Below are 13,106 nucleotides of genomic sequence, written 5' to 3'. Positions count from 1 at the left end.
AGCACAACCAGCTGCAGAGCTAAACAGCAAACCAGTTGGATGGCACAAATGGTCTAATATTGAAGGCCTTTTGCCACATGGTCTACACCATCTTCCACCAACTGGAAAGGGACTAGCCTAACCTTCCATACATGAGGGTGTAGAGTTTGTACTTCAGACTATAGTAGGAAGTAAAACAGAGCCCCACCTCTACCAAATTTTTTTCTAACAGGTGCCATACATTCATGTGGAGGAACATCTCATAAATTGAAAAATATAGATGTAGGAATCTCAGTAAACTGATGCTACTTTTTTCTAAGCCTTGGCTTCTTTAATAAGCCATGACTTAATCACAAGTAGTCTCACATATGATCAAAGAAACCATGGTTTGCTTCTCCAAAGTTTGGTTTCTTTTCCAGCTGTACTTGCCTTTGTAGTTAAGAGAGCATCTGGGGTGAGGTGGTCAAGCAAACACGTGATGCCAAGGCAACTGAAACCACAAACCGTACGTCAGCAGCAAACCACAGCTTCAGGCTGTGATTTGTTGGAAGTAAACAAACCATAATCAAGCTACTTGTAAAGGTTCACACAAAACACTACGCAATGGTTGGATCAATTGGCATTTAGAAAACCATGGTTTATTATGATGTGCAAACCAGGCCCTAGTATAGGGGCTCTTTTAAAAACGGTTAGCCTCGATAAACTTTCCTTCTTCCAACAGAGAATTACAGAAAGTAACTTCTCCAAGAGCAAGGAAAAGCCCTGGGTTAATATTCCAGTAAGTGGGATAATTCCTTTTCTTTATCTTTATTGTAACAATTCTTTATTGGCATCTTAATCCAGAGCAATTAGTTTAGAGTGAATTTTACTGTTCAAAGAAATGTAATGCCTACTGGATGATGCAATCTGATGACTTTTCCACACTCGTGTGGTTAGAGCCAAACAAAATGCAAAACATTAATGTGTCAAATTACATCTTAGTTGCAGGAGTTAGTACTGGCATAATGGTCGAAGCACACTCCTTAAAGGTCTGATAAATGTCTGACTTTTAAATTAAAAACACAAAGCAAAGATGGTTTAAGGATAGCACTGTAACAACTGAAAAGTGTATCCTAAATTATTGTGAATTTTATTTATTTATTATGCATTTTAAAATCCCAAGTTCTTTGGGAACAAAGACTGAGGTATCCTGAGTCTATTGTAGTTTTGCCTACTGGCTCCTGCTTCCAAGGTTTAAACAGCAGTTTGATACACAGACATCAGCAATAAATAATGCTTATCTTATGCTATGAAAACATTCACTTCCTGATTTTTGTCATAACCTCTCCTTAAAGGTCAGGCCATTTTTGTTCTTCTGACTGGCTGGCAATTCTTCACTCCCATTTGCAAATGTTACTTGCTTTCTGTTAGTTTAAAGTCATGGGTAAACAGACAAAAGAGGCTTTCAGTGTAATCACATAAGAGGTTTGTACCCTTCCCAATGCATTCAGTGAACTCACAGAAGGGTGTGGGATAGTACCCATTGGGCACTTCTCCATGGGCACCCCACTGGCCATGCCCATTACAGTACATGCCGTTAGTACCTACATAAGGCTGTCCCATGCTATTGGTAACCCTGGCCTATCATCTGTCACGTGTTCATATAAGAATACGTTTTCAAATAGGTTAACAGGAATGCAAAGCATACCTGTTTGAAAGCCTTGACTATGATGATCTTTCCATAATGAAAAAACATCCTGCTCTTCAGGTAAACCATTTATTTTACCCAAGCACTTGTGAGGGTGCAGCAATGCAACCCACAAGTGTTCTGTGTACACTGTTGATGGTACACGCCTTTTTCAAAATTATTCACCGGAATGCTTAATTTTCTTCTCTTGCTATTCAGAATCCATGAAGAACGTTTCAAAATCCTGATCCAAGTCTGAAACAAGGGCATCCACAAAGTCTTCCACTGATGGACGTTTCTGAAGCATACCTAAGGGGGAGAGTGGAAACACAGGTCAGGGAAAAATGGATTTCACAAGCAAGGCAGCCCTGAAGTGGAAGGAAATTGTGACCCGTCGAACCACTCCGATATAGCTGTCAAGAGCATCTGCCAAAAAACATGGAATCAGATTATATGGGAATTGATTTAGAAGCACCACATGATCAATCAGCACTTCACCACTCCCCTAAGTATGAAAGGAACAATGTTTCTATTTGGAAATGTCTACTTATACATATCTGCTGGACATTTACTGGATATCTAAACAATACACATACATACAGTCATACCTCATGTTGCATTTGCTTCATGTTACGTTTTTTCAGGTTGCGTCCCACAGCGACCCGGAAGTACCGGAAAGAGTTACTTCTGGGTTTTGCCGCTCGCGCATGCGCAGTAGCACTAAATTGTGCTTCGGGCATGCGCACAAGTGCCAAATTGCGCTGTGCACCTGCGCAGATACGGCGCTTCAGGTACCACTGTATGTCAGAAAGCATAACCTATGTGTGTACTTACCTCTGTGGTTTTAAACAGCCATTGATGAATTTGTGTGTGTGTGTTTTCTTTCCCATAGGGAAAAAATATACAATTGAATATATGCAGTTTAACATATGGATGTGTGTTTTTCATGTCATTTTAAGTGTCAAATTAGGAAATTTCCAGTATTGTTTTGCACTGGACAAAGAAAACACTCCGTGTAAACTTGGCTCTTCTTCTAGGTAAATCACTCTCAGAAGTGCCAATGTAAATATAACCTTGCAATACCCTTTTACTGTAGGAGTACCTAGTACAATTACTTTATACTCCTAACATGCCTCTGTCTATTTGGTTTCCATTGGAATAATAATAACAATCCTTGCTGCATTTAGGAAAACTGAAATCTTTCACATGAGCCTTTTAATAAGTTTCTACAAGAGCCAACTGGTTTGATTAGGTATTTTTTGATGTACAGTTACAGTTCCCAAAAAAGAAACACCCAATCAGGGAAAGAAAGAGTCCAGATCTTGAGGCAATTTGAAGTGGTTACTATAAGAGTTCCTTGCTAGGATCTCAGCGCATCGTGATTTTAATTAAGCCTAAAATATGTACACTGCAAGTAAGAACAAGAATGCCCTTAAAGAAAGTTGATGAATAGTGCAGAAAAAGAAAACGGAGAATTAAAATTTAGTCAGATCATATTTCATCATCAAAGGCAGTATAAGAAGAACCCTGAACATGGGCCATGCTTGCTACCTTGCCTTTTGGTAGAATAAAAAAAGTTAATATCTAGATGATTAAAAATATGGCATGCTTTAATACAGGCATTTAGTTATCTGAGGAAGAATATTAAGGGAGCCCGTATTTCTGAAACACAAATGAACTGCAATAAAAAAGCTGGGGAGGGGAATGGTCTCTTGAGATTTTTACAGAAGCCGGCTGCCTGCATCAGCTATATGGCAGTGATGATGGTAACACTTTTGCGGTCTGGACAATAAATTTCCATTTGACACTGATAAAACAGTTTTGTAAGGTTTCCAAATACTAGTTCTGCCCACAGCCATTCTCCCGCTTTCTCACAATAAGCCACTTCTCTCCTGCGCCTGAAACCACTGCTCATCGCTCTTTGTTTCTCTCTAGAAGTAAAAATCGGTAACAGAGTTTACAAGCACAGCCAAAATGAGGACGTCTTGAGCCCTGTAGTGGGATGAATGAGAGGGAAGTTGTTTTTTTTAAAAAAAAATGAAATTTTTAAAAATTTAAAAATCATACTGAGTTCCAGGTTAAACAGCTAATAATTGCAAGTATATACTGTACCATGTCATATTATTCATATCAGTGATAAATTTATCAACATAATCATTTTACAATCCTATAACTGAACTGAATTAGTCTCTTGTCAGATATACTTAAATCAAACATTTTCTCCATCTTATCTTAATTGCAGCCTCCAGTTATTGAACTGCTGATAGCATAACATAGTTTTAACAACAGTCCCTTCGGGGAATTACAGGCAATCCTCATTTTGCACAGGGGTTACGTTCTGGACCGTCACTTCTGTGGAGCACTTAAGGCTGCACCACTTGCCCCTTTTCATGGCGTCTTATGACATTTGGGGGCAACCTCTGGGTTCGGCACTGTGTACATGTGCGCAATCAAGTGTCATTCAGATATGCCTAAACCAGGAGTTTCCTGTACAGTTAGTTAATATTTTTCACATTTATTTAAGGGCTTGTATATACAGTTGTACCTTGGTTGTCAAACTTCCTGCAGCCAATCAGAAGCTGCGATTTGGTTTTCAACATTTTGGAAGTCGAACGGACTTCCGGAACGGATTCCAATCAATTTCCAAGGTATGACTGTATTGCTAGTTCTAGTAATGTATCAAAACCAAAACCCTGTTTCTTCTATCTCAATCCCAGTTAAGCTTCTGGCCAGCTATAGCTGTTTTCTACACTAAGAGGTCTATTTCCTACCACCCTTTCCAAAACATGAAATGGCCCAAGGCAAACACTTCCATTGTCTCAACAGAGAAACACTGAGAGCAATGAACAGCCTGCACTATAGTCATATTTACGAAACACTCTCTTCAGTCTCGCAAACTTAGGCTAATGTTACAAATTCACGATTTACCAGACACATAAAAAAATCCACACCCTCCAAGCCAACATTCCCACTGTTTGAAAACACAAGGATCAAATGACTACAGCAACGACAATAGTTCCTTAGGGACTATAATGTATGTGATATATACAGAATACATAGCTCTTGAGATCTAACAAAGGCAGCTGCTGTTTTTAAACCTGTGAATTTATTTTAGGCATAGGTCTGACTGTAATTTTGACTCAGTCCCTCCCAAGCCTGGGGCAACTATGGAAGTTGCCTCCTTTGAAGTACTGCACCTTCCATATTACAGTACATGGGTTAGCCACACCTTTCCTAGCCTTCAAACACCAGCAATTGGTATACTGTAAAAACCATGGCAAAATGTTGCTGTCCTGTTCCTTTCATTACTTCACAATGATTTTGGTTCTGTTAGCTTGTTTCGTTAAGTTGGTGTTATAGCAACTCACAGCTAAGGCTGCAATTACCCATTACACCTGCAAATAATATATCACATTGAAGTGACTATTCACTTAACATCTTAACATGATGTTACTCAAAATTGCATTAATTAGCTTTATCAAAATATCGAGGGCCAGTTAGGGGCCAGCCCCCATATTCAGCTTCCTCTAAAAGCAGATAGCTCCATTCATTCCTCAGCAAAGAAGAGTTTTGAGAACTGGATGGCTGTATCGTGTGTGCCCTTTAGCAAATGCTATCTAAAAGAGCAGTGAAAAGGGAACAGTGGTAAAGAAGTTTACTTTGCAGGGTTTTGTTTGTTTGTTTATTAAGTACAAGCAGTAGTCTTTGTCTAAATAAGTGTACTGGGGGGGAAACCAGTCTGTGACAATATTTTATATTACCTTGAACCATGAGCATGGGTTCTTTTCCTCCACCATGTGCTAGCATTTCTCTACGGTAACGTTCACCCATTGCCCTGAAGGAAAAGATGGTATTGTTATTACAGCCACCTGCAATCACAACCAGCTCAGATTCCTGTCACACCTGTCTCCGGATTCCTTGCAGATAAAGATCTAATGAAGCCTGTCGCTTCAAACTCACATGTCCATTTCAGAAACGCACACTATAAATAAAGTTACACTGGAGCAAGCTAAGCTTGAAAGATTGGAGCTGTAACCAAAGCAATGTATATATCTATAAATCTGTATCTCATATCATTTTGTTGGTGTTGCCACTCGCAACACATACACCAAACAGTAAGCTTTCATTGTTGAATTGGAAAAGTGTGACACGTCTGTGTTATCTTTGCTTTACAGAATTGTAAGAAATTCAGAGGCTGAAATGTCACGTTTCAGTACACAATCATATCATTCACACTAAAATAGGCAGCGGAGAAAGGACCTGGACCAGTTCCAACATTAATAGTCATGTGGTTTTAATTTTAAACACTGTGATGTTACTCACTGACAGGAAGTTCTTTAAATGACAGCAACTTATCCCCTAGAAAAATCCAGGTTGAGTTAATGGGATTAAGAAGGAATGGATGATTGGCATGTGCATCACCACATGGGAACTGCATTTCTGTAAGCAGATAGGCATCCAAGCAGGTGCAGGTTTCCATGCTATGTCAAGGGTAAAGGCAGAGAATCCCACTCTGCCTCCAGAGCTTGGAAAACATGCTGCTCCTAGCAGGAAGAGAGGCCCCTCGAACATGCTCTTCAGACTTCCTCCAAGTTTCTCAACTCCCTACAGAATTCTCTACCTGCCTCAAACCATCATTGATTTGAGGCATTTCCCATCCATTTGGGGATAGTTCTTCAACAAGTGTGCACTGATGAGTTCTGATGTGGCAAGTTTAGCTGTGCAAAATATGTGTCTTTGTTAAATGAAGTGGAACAAGCCTGTTTCTTAGGAGTCCTAAAGTTCCACGGGTTAGAATGGCAATCTCCACACGGGACAAACTTCCTACAATATTCACAACTGACTGTAATGGAGGCATGCAGCCTTTCAGTAGGTGCTGCTTTTGCGGCTGTAGTGCTGCAATGGCAGCCACCTATGAAAAGCCAGGCCTGAGAAGGAACGATGTATCATGTATGGCAGGGATGCAGGGAAATGAAAAAATTCTGGAGTAGTATTCACGAAGAATTAAAAAAGATGTTTAAAACATCATTCGAGAAAAAGCCAGAAGCGTTCCTGTTAGGTATAGTCTCAATGGACATCCCTAATGACAAGAAAAAAGTGTTTTTATGTGCTACAGCTGCCGCCAGAATATTGCTTGCTAAAAATTGGAAAGGGGACATGGTCCCCTCAATAAGGGAGTGGCAAAACAAACTCTGTGAGTATACAGAATTGGCCAAAATGTCAGCAGCTATTAGATTTCAATCCAATCAGAAACTGAGGAAAGAATGGGAATGTGTAGAAGAATTTATGGCAAAAGATATTGATATGCACTGATGGAAGTTCGTAAAGTTAAGGTTAAAATATGGAAAGATGGTTATTGGGGAATATGTAAACAATATGTATAACATAATATAAAAGTAATGAAAAACAAAAGAAGCCAAGCTTGGGTGGAGGGAAGTCACAAGGATAGGAATAAGGAAAATATATAAATACACACAGATACAGATAGGTAGTATAATGTGGAATGTCTTGTAAAGAATGATAAACTGTGTAAATGAATGAAACAATGTAAAAAAAATGTTAAAAAAAGAAAAGCACAGGAGGCCTGTTCAGAAACCAATCAATCAAGCGTATTGAAAATGGTTTTATTTCACAATGGCGACTACCCAACCTTCTAGCGGAAGGCAATCTGTAGCACTCTATTGTCATTAGCTGTTCTGAATCATGGACATTGGAGGGAGGTTTATTCTCTGGTGCTCCCCCATTCCATCATACTCCGCAAACGTCAGAACAAGAGGTACAAAAGGGTTCTGATGGGGAAGCAAACCTGGTGGCAGAGGTCTAAGCTGACATCTACCAAGAGTGCAAGTATGGTTCCCTGGTCATCCAGAAAATGCTCCTGCTCTGCTGTGCCCTGAATGTGTGCAGACACTGGCTGAGGTTCCAGCCTGCTTTTCCTGCAGTCCTTACCTACTCATAAACACAGACAGGAAGCTGGAGAACCCAATGCATTTGCAATTCTTTAAAACAAACCACTCCTCTCATCTCTCCACATCTGACTTCTACTGAGAATAAATTATCTTTGCTTTGCTGTGTTTTGCCCCTGAATTTCAAAAAATGCTATCGTAAGTAAAAGAACCATGTTAAAGATGGAAACTGCACAGCAACACGCCTTTTTTTTTTGTACCTGTCGAAGGGATCCTGTACGAAACATTGTTTCCAAACCATGGATGCGACAGCCCTGGACATGAGGTAGGAATAATACTTGGCCCCATAGCCCACAAGATGGTTGAATCTGAGTTGCCAAGCCTGTATGCGAGGGGAGGAAAAGAATAAACCCTGTCATTCTTCAGAAAGTTTGTTATGAAACTAAAGCATCAGTTTAAAAAATGTTATATTACCCTTAAGTCTTTTTTTTTAAACAAAATGGCAACATCTCAGCTTTTCTAATCTTAAGAAACTATTATAAACAGTGCAAAAGGTACTGAAGATCAATTGGCTTGAGAACTGCAGGTGCATTTCATTATATCCATCATTGTTTCTTTTGGGGGATTAAAGAAAAACCACAGTTTACATGTTATAAGTGTCACTCTGTTTTAGTTTCCATCTAGGTACATATAAGGTTGCACCTGGAAAAGGTAAGCCTGCAACAGTCTGCCAAAAACAAAATCACAGCAGAGACATGTCCTATTTTCCAGAACATCTTCCCACATGTCAAAATACAGGCTCAGAGGTAGGTGAGATGCACACACAACATGCCATTTTTCATTGCTTTGTTTGTATATTTAAAACAGATTACCATCATCTGTAATTCTGCTGCTATTTGTCCATAAACTGTCAGGGATTTATGATTCATGCTTTGATTTTTCCTCTAAGTACTGTTGTTAAATAGCACTGAGTGCTATGCTATTAAAATGAGTAATATCTCTCCTGGATTGTGACTTCGCAGAGTCCAGCAAAAAGGTTCATTGGCTTGCCCAAGTTTCCACAGAATCCAAGCGGAAACAAGGAAACTGGCACCCCAAAAATTGCACACAGGCTCCGGAGCTCTTTGAATCACTTAATGAGGAACAGAGACTGGAGTCGATTTACAGAGATGACTGGTTAGAATTACTGTTGGCGTTTTCTTTTCATAAAAGCCAGAAAGGTAAGCCTGCAGCAGACCACCAGAAACAAAACAAAACAAAAACCAGATTGTCTCTCAAAGCATGTTGGGTATTGACAGAATTTTAAGGAGCCTGTTTTCAGCACATTTAGTAATGATTTATAATAAACCTTACTTGGCATTTATAAAGAACAAATTCATATATACATTTTAATGCACTTATTTGGTTTTATTTTAAATCCTGTTTGAAGCTAGCTGGGTTAGTATACTAGTCAATTCATTCAGAATTTATTTTTCTAAAACAGAATAGATATTTAATACATTATTCTTTAGGTGATGTGAAGCACAATCCTATGTAGATTTAACTGGAAGCAAGTCTGATTCTATGCAGTGAAGCTTACTCCTAGGTAAGTATGCACAGGATTGTACATGCTAACAAGCTAGAACTCAAACAGTGTCTCTCAAATAATTAATGGGAAAATGCATCTCTTCCTACCAAGCAAAATTCATGCTCTACCACAAAGGGACTAGATTATTCCTATAATTGTTTGCAGGTTATATGCTACACTAGAAGAAAAACATGTAATGAAAATGGTCGTGTAGCTTTTAAATTAAGTTACCAAACTTCAAGCTGTACCCTAATTCCCTCTAAACTAGATCTGAAAAGGAGTTAACCTTCAAGTCCGATTATTCTACATACAGTGAAGAAGTATTTTGGCAACAACATTTGAACTTAACATCCCCCCCCTCAAAAGAAACCACTCCCTTAGCTATAATCCACCACACAAAACACATTTAAAACATATTGGGAATATAGGCTGAATTAATAAAACATGTTGGTTTTTATTATAGTCTATTATAAGTCTTTCATCTGAGGATTTGAAGTTTCAGCTTGAAAGGTTTCAATGGAACCATTCTTTACATGCCCAGGATCTGAATTATTTCCAAACAGACCTTCTTACCAAAGTGTGAAAGAATATACAGTGGTGCCCCGCAAGACGAAATTAATTCGTTCCGCAATTTTTGCCGTCTAGCGAATTTTTCTTTTTGCGAAGCACGGTTTAAACGGTTTAACAAAGTCGCAAGACGTTTTCGTCTTGCGAAGCAAGCCCATAGGGGAATTCGTCTTGCGAGGCAAATCGCGAATGAAAAAACCTTTCGTCTAGCGAGTTTTTTGTCTTGCGAGGCATTCGTCTTGCGGGGCACCACTGTAGATGTTTTCCCTACTATTTCAGATTTCTCTCTCCCTCTCTGAGCCTCTAAAAGAGGATTTTTCTGATCTTCTGGGGCAGTGGTTTTCAGCTACCTACTTTGCAGGAACCCCTTTCAATACTGACTTGCCTATGAGGAGCCTCAGCATATCTACACTCAAACAAGCATTGCAGAAGATTCTTGGGGAGGTGTATGCATGCTCACAGTTAACAGAGGACATTGGTTGAGTCGTGTTATCACTCTGGATACACATTTTTTGAAGCTGGGCCCTTCTTATAAATTGACATTGATTTATGGGGAAACACTCTCCCATCCCTAATGTGGTGCTTCTCACTTAATGTGAGAGACTGTAGATTGTTATTAAAAGGCATTGAAAGGGAGTAGGAGTGCCACCTCCTTCTCTTCTGTGTTAGTCTCCTTTTTCTTGACTAACAATAGGACCACAGGTTTGCTTCTATGGGCACTGACTGGAAAGAAAGGAACTGATCAGCTCCATACTCCAGTTGCGAAGAAGAAGAAGAAGAAGAAGAAGAAGAAGAAGAAGAAGAGGAGGAGGATGAGGAGGAGGAGGAAGAAGAAGAAGAAGAAGAAGAAGAAGAAGGGAGTACCTTTCTATTGCATTCCATTAGCAGTGGATCACTTCTGAAGTCCTGGCATTTGTGACTTCATCCAACTGATTCCAGACAAACACATTCCCATGAGGGATCTTGATTGCAACCAAGCCCTCAGAATGATTTAAAGGGAAGAGCTTTTGGCTTGATCCTTTGATTAATGTGAGACAACACCTGCTTCACTAGTGTGAAATATGAATGTGTTGCAAGCTGAATCAGTTTGGTGCACCGTCAACAGCCAGAGTCTCCAGATGCACCAGTGATATCGCACAAAAGTGTTGTATTGCATGAAACTAGGTGTAGACATGGAAATGGACAGGATGGGGATCTTGCATGTCACAACATCCTAAAGGCATTTTTTACCATCACAGAACTTTTTCATGCATGTACTTTTCTATTATAACCATTCATTTAGAGTATGGCAGATTAATGGGTTGTGCTGCAGGATTTACTTCCCTCACTACACAGCTGCAGGATATGATGCTAATGTCACCATGATTAGGCAGTCAAGAGCAAGCTGTTGAATCACATACTTGCTCCCACCTAGCTTAGCACTGAAAAGTCTATAGAGCTGAAGGAGGAAGTGCGAAAGAGTGGTGTTCTTCCCATTTCACACTTTAACTCTCATTTCAATTGCGGCTTATAATCCACATGTCTGTCACTGCACAATATGATCTTTCCAACTATAAAAATAACCCTCATGTTTCAAATTCCATTTGGGAACTCACCCAGCCTGCAGCTACATGCACAAATAAGTAAAACCTACACCTTACTGAAGGTCATGTTTCTAACTTGCAAGCAAGTTGATGAAGTCTTCAACTACATCAACTGCTCCAGTTAAATATGTAATAAGTCTTGAAAAAGCTGCAGGAAAACATTCCAAGAGTTTATTAAATCGTGATGTGCTCTATAGCATAGCCCAGAGGTTGTGATAACATGCCATTTGCAGGTCATGTTCCTTCCTGTTTTTTTCATATAGTATAAGAGACAGAAATAAAGGTGCATGACTGAGCTACAAAAATTAATACTTAAAGATGCCTGCTTCCCATCAACATACCATCAATCCACCAATGATTATCTTGTCTGAACGTTTTCCAAAAACCCCATACATGATTTTTATTAGAAAGGATGAAAAGCTAACTGCTCTCTTGTGGCCAAGAGTCTTAAATAAAACACACATTTGTTATATTCTAGGACTATAAAACATAATTATAAGTGCATTAATACAATACCCTACATTCAATTTAGCACACAAAAAAGCTTTGAGGCAAACTGCAGCCATATGCTATCTTAAAGGGGTCAGTTAAACTTTAAAGCTGTAAGCAGTCTGAGTTAGTCAAATCTTGATGGAATTATGGAGCAAAATGTTGGAGATCACCACATCAAATTATGACCTAACATTTGCAAAAGCGGAGAGATTTTAAAGCTGAAGATAACATGGTAGAACTTAATACAGACCTACTTAGGGCTGTGCTGAAAGTACTAATTGCTTTGCATGAATCTTTTCAACTGTCAGAAAATGATGTTTGGTAATTTTCTGATTGCTTCAAGTGTATGCCTCTTCAGGAAGCACTGCTCTCACTCAATTGGCTTGAGAATTTAGGGGAGGAGAGAGTTGCCTGCTGTGATTTTAGAACTCCAAAGCGAATTATTTAAAAATAAACTTTTCTTAGCGAAACATGTTTGTGAAAGAGTTTGCTACCCTTCAAGTTATAGAGAATTAGTCTAGAATGAAAAAAAATCTGTTAATTTCAGGTGATCCAGAATGCTTTTATATGGAAGCAAATCTTTATTCACATCAGTAGAATGATTATTAATATGGACGGAATGGGGTTTAACTATTTAATCTGGCAGGCAAATCAGAAGTAACAAGACTGTAAATCAGAAGCTATAATTTCTCCTAACATGACATTTCCCTATTGATCTTCATTCATAATGAAAACTTCGACAATATCCTTAAAGGGTGTCCTGGGTAATTAGAAAAGAGTACTGTACCACATAAAGTATGGTTTAAAGAGAAAGGCTTTGCAATCGGGTGTATAGCCTCCTTCAGGATAATTAATTGTATGTCAAAATGTTTTGATGCATGAAAATGTTTTGGGGCCAGTTTACTGTTTTCATTAAGGAACAGGTAACATGACAGCAAATGTAAGGACAAGCATACCAGCATGTGAAAGCAACATAATACTACTGTGAAGCTTGTAGAATACTGTGGGTGATGTTCAATCAAGTTTTACTCAGAGTAGACCTTTTGAAGTTAACGGACATTAGCCACATTCATTAATTTCCATGGGTCTCTTCTGAATAAAACATAGTTCAATACCTCCCTGTGTTTTGCAATGCAGCGCCTGCAAAGGGATGGTCTGTTTCACTACGTCTTGGGCTGTAAAGAGAATTGCATTTCATTAAAGGTAACCTGGCCCTGTATGTGATGTACGGAAAAGGCATTCTAGCATAACAACTTGAGATGAATGCTTCAAACTCAATGAAATTCATGAATGCTATGCTTCAGAAAGCAGGAATGAACAAGATGAATCAGACCAGAGATACATGC

The 13,106-nt window shown here is 39.0% G+C and overlaps 1 protein-coding gene across 2 annotated transcripts in view; it reads right to left on the bottom strand.

Moving 5' to 3' along the window:
* Positions 1-586: 586 nt before the first annotated feature.
* MIPEP (mitochondrial intermediate peptidase) overlaps positions 587-13,106 on the bottom strand; it is a 65,534-nt gene continuing 53,014 nt past the window's right edge. The window contains exons 17-19 of one of the 2 annotated variants that reach the window (XR_014525073.1): positions 7,812-7,933; positions 4,191-5,480; positions 587-4,132 (exon numbers count right to left, since the gene is read on the bottom strand). Coding sequence is in view for 1 of the 2 variants with exons in the window: in XM_083498898.1 (XP_083355024.1) it covers positions 1,857-1,954; positions 5,407-5,480; positions 7,812-7,933 (294 nt within the window). In the remaining variant the exon portion in view is untranslated. The remainder of the gene's footprint in view (positions 4,133-4,190; positions 5,481-7,811; positions 7,934-13,106) is intronic. The other variant, XM_083498898.1, reaches the window with a different exon arrangement.

The sequence above is a fragment of the Podarcis liolepis genome, assembly GCF_965112155.1.
Source record: "Podarcis liolepis genome assembly, chromosome: 4".
Taxonomy (NCBI): domain Eukaryota; kingdom Metazoa; phylum Chordata; class Lepidosauria; order Squamata; family Lacertidae; genus Podarcis; species Podarcis liolepis.
This window is presented reverse-complemented; position numbering and strand designations above follow the sequence as displayed.